This window comes from Buteo buteo, chromosome 10, assembly GCF_964188355.1.
Source record: "Buteo buteo chromosome 10, bButBut1.hap1.1, whole genome shotgun sequence".
Lineage (NCBI taxonomy): Eukaryota > Metazoa > Chordata > Aves > Accipitriformes > Accipitridae > Buteo > Buteo buteo.
This window is the reverse complement of record NC_134180.1, coordinates 641,444-652,249: the sequence shown is the minus strand read 5'-3', so window position 1 is coordinate 652,249 and position 10,806 is coordinate 641,444. Positions and strand designations below refer to the sequence as shown.

General features: G+C 62.3%; 1 protein-coding gene and 1 non-coding gene across 2 annotated transcripts; one reads left to right on the top strand and one right to left on the bottom strand.

Moving 5' to 3' along the window:
- The first annotated feature begins 309 nt into the window (after positions 1-309).
- R3HDM4 (R3H domain containing 4) lies at positions 310-9,777 on the top strand. Its single transcript, XM_075037740.1, has 8 exons — positions 310-457; positions 3,910-4,064; positions 4,242-4,360; positions 5,402-5,525; positions 6,031-6,116; positions 7,428-7,513; positions 7,960-8,015; positions 8,790-9,777. The coding sequence occupies exons 1-8, from the start codon at positions 414-416 to the stop codon at positions 8,891-8,893; spliced, it is 774 nt and encodes a 257-aa protein (XP_074893841.1). The 5' UTR covers positions 310-413; the 3' UTR covers positions 8,894-9,777.
- A 612-nt stretch (positions 9,778-10,389) lies between these two features.
- LOC142036164 (U6 spliceosomal RNA) lies at positions 10,390-10,496 on the bottom strand. The gene has a single exon (XR_012652095.1). It is a non-coding gene; the product is annotated as a U6 spliceosomal RNA (small nuclear RNA).
- Positions 10,497-10,806: the final 310 nt, after the last annotated feature.

Below are 10,806 nucleotides of genomic sequence, written 5' to 3'. Positions count from 1 at the left end.
CGCCATTGGCCCGCCGCGCCCGCCGCGCCCCGCCCCGCCTCTCCATTGGCCCGCCGCCGCCGCCGCATGCAAATGAAGCGCACGGCGGGGGCCGCGGGGCCGGCCGGGAGCGCAGCCGCAGCGCCGCCTCGCGGCCGGGCGGGGGAACGCCGGCCCGCAGGGGGCGGCCCCTTTAAGAGCCCCGCGGCGGCGGCGCGGGGGGGGGGGGATTTAAAGGGGCCGCGACCCGGGGCTCGGCGGTTGCCGGAGCCCCGGTACCGGGGGCTTTTCCACCCACCCCACCCTCCCCCGTAACCCCGCCTCCCTTGTCACCACGGGGGCGGGGCTCCCCCGGCCCCGCCCCTCTGACGCCACTTCCTACGGGGGACGCGGCGGTCCCGGTGCCGCCGCCCGTGCTGGGCCGAGCGGGGGCCATGGTGGTGCTGCGGGGCGGCGCGGGCCCTGAGGAGCCCTACCCGTGAGTGCGGGGCCCGGGGCCTGGGCGGGCCGTGGGGCGGCTGTGGGCCTGTCGGGCCCTTGCCGCGGGGCCGTGAGGGGTCTCCCGTGGGCCCCGTTGCGGCCTCCGTCCTCCCTCCGGGCCGTCAGTGTGGCCGCGGCTCCGTCCCTGTCTCCCCCTCCCGACCCCAGGACCCACCGGTTTCCCGCCCCGCCGTGGGCTCCTCGCCCCTCCGGCGGGGGGGGGGGGTGCTCCGCGCCTCCGGTGGGGACCCCCAAAAAGCGGGGCCGGTGGGGGTGGCGGGAGGAGGCGGGTGCGCTGTCCCGGGAGAGCTTTTGCCCCACCGACCTGGAGCAGGAAAGCGCCTGGACCCGGAGGCGGCTGTGTCAGAGGCAGGAGGCCGTGATTAGGTTAATGGGCTAATTAATGTTTACCCCGTGGAAGGTCACGGGTGCTCCCCGGGGACACCGGGACCGGAGAGGCGATGTGCCGTGGGGTTTGCTGGGCCCGGTGGGCTTCCCGCTCGGCCCGTGGGCCGGGGCTGCTCCTCGTCCCCCGCCACGGGGGGAGCCCCGAGTGGGCTGGGGGCCGCTGGCCCTGCGAGCGGAGCCCTGAGACCACCGCTCCCAGCCTGGGATAACGGAGGGACCGGGACCAAGCTGCCGGGAACCGTGCCACGGCAGCCGGGCAGCCTGCAGGCCGGCTCTGGCCGAGGAGGGGGATCTTCTGTTCACCAATGCAGCAGTCCTGTCCTGCTGCGGTGGCTTTGCTTCGAGTGTCGGTGCTGTGTCCCACTTGCTAAACGGTAAATAAGAGGAACTGGTTAAAAATCTCCTGGTAGGGAACAAGGGGCTTCTTGTTTCTTGCCTGGAAATGAGAAGCTTGGGGAGCTGTGGAGTTCATCTCTGTGGGGTCGGTGTTTGCTCCGGTCCCCGGGGAACGAGCTCTGCCGGGACCTTGAGCTGCGGCTTGCACGGGAAGGGATCCCGACGCTGAAGTTACCGATAAAGGACTGAAAGCAGAGCTCGTCCAAGACCAGCTGCTCACTGCTGGCTGGGTGCCCGACGCTGTAAAGCCTGGCTCTGCTGGCACAGGCCTAAGGTCACCGTCACCTGTGAGTCTCCCCGGTTGGAAATGAATGCTGCAGCTCTGCTGAGGGCCGGCGGGCAGAGGCGGTGGGGCTGAACGGCGGACGTGGCAGCGCAGGGCGTCGAGGCGGGGTGCCAGACCCGCGAGCACATGCCGGGCAGCTTCGGCACTGCCGCAAACGGCCCTGGAGGATTCGGGGAGCAAGAGGCCCGTGCGGCTCGGCAGCCCGTTCTGCTGCCGAGGAGCTGGGGCTGCGCCTATCCCGAGGCCCGAGCCTTGGTGCTGGGCAGGGGGTCCCTGTGCTGGGAGCAGGGGGTCCTGGCAGCACCCCGCTCCCACCCTGGTGACACTTGCATAGCTGTTTTTAACATCTTTTTTTCCTCCCCTCCAATGGAGGCTGGAGGATGAGCGCTCCTCTTTGTCCCACTACCCTGAGTTAGGGTTCCCTCCATCTGTGAAAACAGGGTAAATATTTACTGTGTGTTGCCTTGGTCTCTTTCTCTTTGAAGGGCTTTTTCTATGGTGCAGCCACCCTGGGGCTGTGCCAGTGAGCCCTGATGGCTCCTGGCAGTGCCAGGCTCGCAGCTGCCAAGCTCTGTGTACTCAAACCTCTGAACTGGGGCTGGCGGTAAGGTGACTCCCTCTATTATTTTTTTTTTTTTTGAACCACCTTTGTATCAAAACTTGATCCATGAGCCCTGGTCGCTCTGTGTTTGCAGCTTAGGTTACAGTTCCCCACCCTGCCTGTTAGTCATCACCAGGGATACGTGCATCCCTTTTATTTCTTCCAAGGCCACCTCTGCTGATGTTTTCTCTCCAGCTGGAAGGGGGAGAGGTTGTCTGTCCCCCCACCCCCAGCAGCAGAGGCTCCATCACTGCCTCCATCTAGGGGAAGGGAAAAAAAAAAATCAAGGCTTTGGCATGGGTAAGCAGCTGGCTGCCTTCCCAGCCTGGTGGGCCGTAATCAGATGGTGCAGCCCGCTCTGCCTTGGCTGCTGAGGACGGCTGTGCCAGCACCTGATTGCGGTGCCGGGTGTCCCCTGAGCCCCAGGGCAGTGGAAAGGAGGGGACACAGTGGGGACAGCTGTGTCTGGTGGGAGCACAGGCCCGCAGAAGGGGCGAGACCGTGGTGCTGCTGCCATGGCGGGGAGAGCAGCAGTCAGCCTTGCTGCTCCCCTTCCAGCCCTGCCCCTACGGTTGTGTGTGGGGAGTTTGTTTTGGTGGTGTTGGTTTTCTCGCCCACCTTCTGCTGTGCTAAAGGAAACCCACACAAACCGGAGGGGAAGCTGCAATGCAGAGACCTCAGCAAGTGGGCAAAGAACAAGCGAAAAGATAGTGAAACTTCCTGTCTTTGGTGGAGTTTTAGTGAACTTTGAAACCAAAGTGGTTGCGTTAAGTGCCCAGTGAGCTTCTCGCTCATCATTTGGTTTAATTTTCACATGAAATCGTCTTAAGTTCTATCGTTGTTTCTATATTGTGCATGTGTCTAAGTAATGTCCTGACCATAGAATTGTTATTAACAGAAGCCAAACACCCTTGGGTGTACCTGGCAGTGGTGCAGTCTTTCTCCCAGGGGCTGTAGCTTTATGGCAGTGAAGTGTCCTGCTGCTGGGGCTGGCTGGCTCGCTGCCCGTTGCCTGCTCTGGGTGGTGCTGGGGCGGCCAGTGTCTGCTCTGGACCCCACTGGCTCATGCCGTGCAGGTGCTGCATGCTGGCCACATCTCCGGAGGATGGAGAACCAGCAAGACCAGCCCTTGCTGGGGTGGGGGAGCGTCCAGCTCTGGGGGGAGTGGTGGGGAGCAGCCACAGCTGCATAATGGTCTGGAGGGAAGAACTGGCCCAGCCAGTAATGATATGGCCAGGGCAGGTGTTACCGCTGCCTTCGGGGATCGGATGATAGAGCCCATTGCCGATCACTGCGGAGTCTGCGTGACAGGACGGTGCCGGCGGCTCCAGCGGCACACTCTGGCTAGGCGATGGCAAACACAAGGTGCAGTGGGTGTCCGGCTGCATGGGGCACCTTGGGGTCCCTCCCCAGCCTCTGTCTCCACAGAAATGAATCCCTTCATTTTGCCTTGCATGCTGGTGGAGTTAATTACCCAGAATGTCTAGTTGCTAACATGCAGCTGCTTTAAACAGACCAAGTCCTTGGTTCAGCAGCATAGCATGCCATGAGGCTGTTAGCTGTGACCGGAGTGGCACAGGGCCCCGTGGAGGAGGATGCGGTGCCTATTGCACTAATGCTGATGGCTGATGCTCTGCCTTCCCCATCGTCGCCGCCATGGGCTCTCCCCGTGCAGCTCCCCGTCCTCGCGCTGCTGCGGCTGCCTCAGGCCCTGGGGGTCTTGGGTGAGCTCAGTCCCTTCTGCCGTGTGTCCCTGCAGGAGGATTGAGGACTGCCTGCCCCCACTGGAGGACTCCCCGTCCAAGAGGTTCTCCCCCTCCAAGCGAAAGCAGTATTATATCAACAAGGCCATCCGCAACTCAGACCTCACACCCAGGGCCAAGGGGCGCAAGAGCCTGCAGAGGCTGGAGAACAGTAAGGATCCGGGGCAGGCTCCGAGTGCTGACTCCTCCCCGGCTGGGTCTCTTCCCCAGGGCAGGGAGCCGCTGCCCCTCAACTCTCTGATGTGTGGCAAGCGGGGGGTTGCGGGGGGTGCAGGGCTTCTCTGAAGGCGCTGCCTCCCCTCTCAGGGGCTTTGCTCTTCCCCCTCAGCTCGCTACCTGATGACACTTCTCGAGCGAGACGAATGTGGGAGCGACGAGGGAGAGCTCGCCCACTCCGCCACTCCGAGCATCTTCACTGAGGCTTGTAACAACGAGACCTATGTGGAGGTAGGCGCAGCTGCCCGCCTGCTCGGGGCTCACTGGGGAGGCCCTGGCACGGCACGTGCAGTTCTGGCCATATGTGGTGTCCATACCTCATTCCTCTGACCCTCTGCCTCCCCAGCCTGGGCTGCTGTGCCCTAGCTCCTGCCTGGTGTTGGAGTGTGCCTGGTGCCTGGCTGCTGCCATGTGTGCTGGGGGCAGGTCAGGTCCCAGGGCCCCTGGTCTTTCAGCCTGTGGGGTGGGGGATCTCCAGGCAGATCCTCTTGCGGAGGATCCACACAAATGTGCGGTGTAGGGGCTAGGTTCTGCTCAGAGCCTGGCCAGGACAGATTAATGGAGGCTGCTGCTGCCCCCGGCAGCGCCCAGAGCGCTGCCAAGTGCTCCAACACACAGTGTTGTACCTGCGGAGTGACTAACGCCGGGTGAGCTGCAGCACTTCCTCCGAAACAGGCCCCTTGCCAAACCCCCTCTGTTGCTTCACGCTGCCCAGCCGGTGTTGCGATACTGGCCTGTAACTGGGTGTTTTGAAACTCGATTTCTCTCCTGTTTGATGCTCAGGGCTTTGGCTGCAGAGCGACCTGCATGGTCTGTGTGTGCGCTCTTGGCTCTGCAGAGCTCTTCTCTCACTCATTCAAGCCAGGCTTAGGAAGCCTGATGTAGACCTGGGTTTGAGACTGGGTTGCACGCATGGGCTCTTGTGTCAGCACTTGGACTCCAGTAACCATTAAAAAACCACCTTTGTCTGTTGGCTCCGAGTGTTAAATCTGCACCTCCTCCCAAAGTGGTTGTTACAAGCTGTAGTGGATGATCAGGAGCTGGAGAGACAGGGAGAAAGGTCATCATTGCTGCAGCTTGTGTCTGCCATGGTCTGCCTCCATGCTGGCTGGGGCAGTGTCGCAGCCCAGCCCCGTTCGTTCCCCTCTCCGAGCTGCTGTTCCTGCTCTGCCTGGGGATGGGTGGGTGAGGAGGAGGCTCCGAGGGTGGCTGCGCACTGCCGGCTGCTCCCTGGAGACCTCTGCAGTGGGGCCCGGTGGCTTGTGTTGTCAGATCTGGAACGACTTCATGAACCGGTCGGGAGAAGAGCAAGAGCGAGTCCTGCTCTACCTGGAGGAGGAGGCCAGGAAGAAGCACAAGAGGAAGCTGCCCATCAAGAATGAAGACAAGTGGAAAGGTGCTGGGAGGGGATGCTGGGTGGGGAGAACCTCTCCCTTTCCTCCCTTGCATGTGTTTTGGGAAGGGTGCTCTTCCCCAAGGGCTGTATCCTGCTCCCTGCCCTGTCCGCTCGTGGTGGGGCCAGGGGATGACAAAGCCGACCCTTTGGGTGCTGCAGTGGGGAGGGTTTTTGCCCAGCAGACCCCCCATGGACCCAGGAGGGTTCAAGGGAGTCAGGAGTGGCTGGGGCAGCAGGCAAAGCAGCTGTCCCCCGATTGCAAACCCCTACATCTCAGCACCCTCCAAACGCTCCTTGGCTGGGGACAGTTTTGCTGGTCTGGGGCTTGCTTTGCGCAGGTCCAGGAGCGAAGGAAGTGGCCAGCGGGGGTCCTCCAGGGTGGTTAGGGGGACGTTGGGCTCCTTCCAAGAGGTGATGCCGTGCGGCTGCAGCCAGAGCCGTCCCGCGTGTGCTGGGGATGTGAGCTGTGTCCAAGTCCCTTCTGTCTTCTCTCTGTCGGCTCCAGAGCACCCCGCCTACACGCCCAAGGAGTGCTTCCAGCGCATCAGCCGCCGCCTGCGCTCCACCCTGAAGCGGGGCCGGATCCCCATGGTGAGCTGGGGGCTACTGGGGGGGTGGCGGGGCTGGGGCAGGCAGGGCTCCAGCTGCCAGTGCCCCACGTGCAGTTTCATCTGGAGCTGCATCCTAAGGGCTGTCCCCTGACCTCGTGTGCGGGTGCTGAGCCAGACAAGTGCCGAATTTCAGATGGGCTCCTGAGGAACATGCTCCAGTTCTCGTATGACCTCTGCAGCGGTGGCTGATTGCAAACAGACATTCAGCTCCCTGTGCAGATAGGTTTTCCTGGCTCAGTTCAGATTTTTCTGGTAGTTACAGGACACTTTTCTGTGGTTGTTTCCCAGTCTCTGCTTGATGAGCAGCAGGTGACAGGGGAAACCCGGCATGTTTGCCCACAGGGGCAGCAGTGGAGCCTTTGGGGTCTTCAGAGCAGTCCATACAAGGCTGTTTGGAGAAACTCAAATGCATTTTGAAGGGAGTAAAACTGCATAAACTGCTGAGCAGACAATTAAGCCTGAATGGAGAGGCAAGCGTGGCCTTGTGCCGCCTGGCTTGGGGAGCTGAGCTGCCACGTGTGGCCCCGGTGCTGGTGCCGTGCTGCCTGCCCAGACACTTGCTCTCCTGGGCCCCGGGGGCGCCTGGCTCCCTGCTCCCTCTTCTCAATGGTGCTGTTTTCCTGCTCTGTTTGTTTTCCTTGCTCTAATTAGAGTCTCTAAAAGCAGCCTCAGCTCCTCCTGCCCGCTGGCTTCTGCTCAATTTGTTCTCAAATGAGACTTGCTTCTGCAGCTTGTCTCTGGGGTCATGGTGCTCTGGAGAGCTGCATCGAGCTGATCTTTGCCTGTCAGGAGAAAGGGAGATGTGAGGCATGAGGCTTTCCTGGCTGCCGCCGCTCTGAACATAAGGGACGATGCCAGCCCTTGGCACACAAAGTATGAAGTTGGCAGGGTCTGGATTCTTCCCCGCCTCGGGGGCTGGAGAGGGGAGCTGTCTCCTTTCCTTGTGCCTTCCTGCTGTCTCGTATCCAGATGACTTGCCTGGGAGCTGCTGGCGATAACTCCTCGGGACTTGGGGGGGCCCCGTCGTGCTGGGGCTGTGCAGACGTGGCAGGGAAAAGACGGTTGTGGTCACAAAGTGCCTGTGGCTCTGCCTGGCCCCGGCTGGGGCAGCAGCTCCTCAAAGGCAAAACGTGGGCACTGCGAGGGGCACAGAGCTGTATGGGGCAGGTGGCTTTGCCCACATTGTGTCACACAGGGTGAGCGCCAGCTCCCCTTGCCTGTTGCTGCAGGGTCTGAGCAGGGTCCGGCCACTGCTACCCTCCTTGCTGACAGCCCCTGCTTCTCCTTGCAGGGGACGCTGGAGGGCCTGGAGGAGGAGCTGCTGGCCTTCTTCTCCGTCACCCCTCACTCCGTCTACACAGCGCTGATGGACAACAGGTATTTCCCCCCTCCTCGGGCTCTGCGGGTTGTCACTGCTCCTGCCCCACAGAGCAGGGGCTGGTGGGGGCCGGGGTCCCGAGCCATGCTCACCCTGCGTGCGGGGGTTCCCAGTTCACCGCAGCCTGAGCCAGCTGCCGTGCATGCATGCTGCTCCACCTGGGTTCCCTGTGCCCCAGAGCTGCCCCAGGCTGCAGAGGGGCTCTGGGAGCGAAGGAGACCCCTCGGGCAGGCTCGGGTGTCCTTCTGGGGACACTTGCCTGGCCTGGCCCCTGCGGAGCCCCCAGGGGAGGGTTGCACTGGGGAATCCCTGCACAGGGGCTTGTAGCACTTTGTGCTCCCTGTCTCTGATCCGTGGGTCCATGGGAGGAACGAGGGCAGGGCGATACTCGGGAGATGCTGGTCTGAGACACGTCGGCTCTAACCCTGTCCCCCATCTCCCCCAGCTTCGAGCGACTCCTGCTCCACGCGCTCTGCCAGTACATGGACCTCGTCTCTGCCAGTAAGAGCCTCGTGTTTCCCTGTTTGTTTTTGCTTTTGTTTTTGTTTTTCCCTTCTCTTCATCGCTATCTCTCCCCTCCAGCTCAGCCTCTTCCTCCCTTCCTCCTCCTGGCCCCACCTTGTGCTGCAGCTCACAGATAACCCTGCTCTCCAGCCTCTGCTGCCCAAAGCTCTCTCGGGAGCCTCGGCTGTGGTCATACCGCTTTGCCAGCACTGGTGGCGGGTGGGCAGCATCAGCTGCTGCCAGGGGCTGAAGCCCAGCAGCCAGGCTGATGGCCAGGCCCAGCTCTGCCTGAGGATCTCTCATTCGCAGCAGTGCTGCCACTTCTCCTCTTGGTTCTGGGTTTGGATGGCCCAAAGCAAGAGGCTGCTCGTGGGGCTCCCTCTCCTGTGGCTGCTGCCTCCTCCCGCAGAGCGCGGCTGTGCCCGCACCCTGCCCGTGGGTTTCCCTAGAAGGTCTTGTTGCCAAGGCAGGGGAGGAGAGGCACCAGGCTCTGTCCCCATGGAGGAGTCTCTGCTGCTGAGCGTTTCATTAGGAGCTGCTTGTGGAAAACAGCATGAGAGCGCTAATGATGCGAAGTGGAGCCCATGCCGGCAGGGACGTGTGGAGGGGGCTGGGGATGGGGGGAACAGTTGCCGCCTTTGCACAGCACGGGGGAACTGGTGCTCGCTACGAGCTGCAGGGAGGAGGGGAGGCAGCTGGGCTGGGAACATGATGTTTGGGACCCACAGCGGGGGGGACAGGGGTGTGCTAACTGGTCCCTCTCACCCCCAGGTTCAGACATCGAAGGGAAACGTCAAATGAAAGTGAGCAACAAGCACCGTGTCTTCCTGCCCCCCGAGCTCCTGCTCTCAGACTACCTGGGGCAGATGAGCTGATACCCCCGAGGGACGCCCCTGCCCCTCGCTTGGTTCGCTGAAGGCTTCCTTCATCTGCTCCTGACCTCTCCCAGCCCCGCCGTCCCCTCAGGTCTGGCCTGCTGCCCACCTCTCCCCTTGCCCGAGCGGGCTGCAGCGCAGACCAGCTCGCCCCGCTCTGTGCCCTCCTTGGGGGGCTCGTCCCTTCCCCTTCTCCAGGGGCAGGCGTTTGATGGTACGGAGCCGGGGGGCTCACGGCTGCGCCCAGCTGGCTCGCGGGGCAGCGCCACGCTCCCCTCAGGATGCCAGGACTCGCTCCTGCGGGGCAGCTGGCAGCGTGGCCCTGCCAGATATCGCTGGGCTCGAGGCGTGGGTGCAGCAGGTGCCTATCTGCCGTGCTCGCCCTGTTCCCTGAGTTTGCAGTGCTGCTTCCTGGCCGGAGCTGCTCTCCCTGGAACTGTTTGTGTGTCTATTTATAGCCCAGGTGCTTTTAAAAATAATCAGGCTGGGCCAAACCCACCTCTGGCACTGACGCTCGTGGGGTGATTTTGGTCCAGATTCTTCTGTGGTGAAACAGCTCCTCGCGGCTGCTGAGCAAACATTGAGTGAGCGGAAGAGCCTCGGGGCCGTCGTGTTCCTGGAGGGACGGCGCTTTGTCCAGCACCCGCAGCCCTGCCGCCCCTGATGGGGAATTTTGGGGGGGGGCTCAGCCCCTGCCAGCCCCCTTGGGCAGGGTGTGGAGTGGGGGGTTCTCCACTCTGAGCTCCTGGGTGCTCTCATCCCACTGGTGTTTCGGCAGCGCCCTGTTCCCTACCTCGCGCACCAGCCTGCGGCATGCGGACCTGCCTGCACCACAGGGCTCCGGGCTGTTTTTAAATGTAATATAGCCTGTGTTTTTTATTGTGTGTGTGTGTGTGTGTATATATTTACTTGTGTGTGTGCTGGAGGCGTGCAGCCTGGCCTACCGGGGCGCTGTGCTCTTGCTGCTTACCCACAGCTGCCATGGGGGCAGATGGGGCAGTTTGTAGGTCTCCCTGTGTCCCCCATGTGTCAAGGGCTGCTCGCAGGGGTTCATCGCAGCTGAGATGCCCTGTGGGTGGGGGTCCTGCTCTGGCTTGGCCCCTGATGCTGTGCAGGGGACCCCCAGAGGTGTTGGACCCCCCCCCCTCTGGGACTGTCTCTGCCTGTCGTGGCAGCACCCCCAGCCCCTCGTTGCCTGCTGGGGGTGTTTGCTGGTTCTTCTGGCTCTGGGCTCCCTGCCCTGAAGACACTGGCTGCCATTTACCAAGGGGACCCCCAGGGCTGTCCCTGCAGGGCAGGGGGGAGCCCCCAGCACCCCCTTGCACCTCATTTGCTTGCGTGGCTGGGGCATGGGTGGCTTTCAGGAACAATAAACCACGGTGCTCCCACACTCCGGCTCTGTCTCTGCGTGGGGAAGGGGACGCGGGTGGGGGGGAGGTCGCATTGGGGGGGAGCCCTCTGGTACCGCCCGCAAAAGGCGGGTGCGGGCTGGTGGCGAAAATATGGAACGCTTCACGAATTTGCGTGTCATCCTTGCGCAGGGGCCATGCTAATCTTCTCTGTATCGTTCCAATTTTAGTATATGTGCTGCCGAAGCGAGCACGGTATTTCCTCACCCCCCGACAGTATTTAACGTTCCAGAATGCAGATATAGAAAGTATAGGGTGACTGCTGTTCTCCTCAGGGATACACACGTTGTGCCCTCCCCCCGACTGTCTGACCTTCGAACACTCACTTCCCTCAGCTTCACCAAAATCTCCCAAATCCCCAGGCTTTTTTTTCCCCCTCTCGCTGCCCCGCTGTCTTCTGGGTAGTCCTACATGCAAATTACAGCCACTGACTGGCGCGCACCCGCCCCCCTCGAGCTGAGGGCCTCCTGCGCGGGGTGTCCGCAGCGGTGCCTGAGTGCGCGG

Bases quoted from the DNA above. Each gene is read 5' to 3' on its own strand.
- R3HDM4 (XM_075037740.1), top strand. From the start codon at position 414: ATGGTGGTGCTGCGGGGCGGCGCGGGCCCTGAGGAGCCCTACCC. The intron at 4,361-5,401 runs GTAGGCGCAGCT...TTGTGTTGTCAG, and splicing joins ACAACGAGACCTATGTGGAG to ATCTGGAACGACTTCATGAA. The intron at 5,526-6,030 runs GTGCTGGGAGGG...TGTCGGCTCCAG, and splicing joins GAATGAAGACAAGTGGAAAG to AGCACCCCGCCTACACGCCC.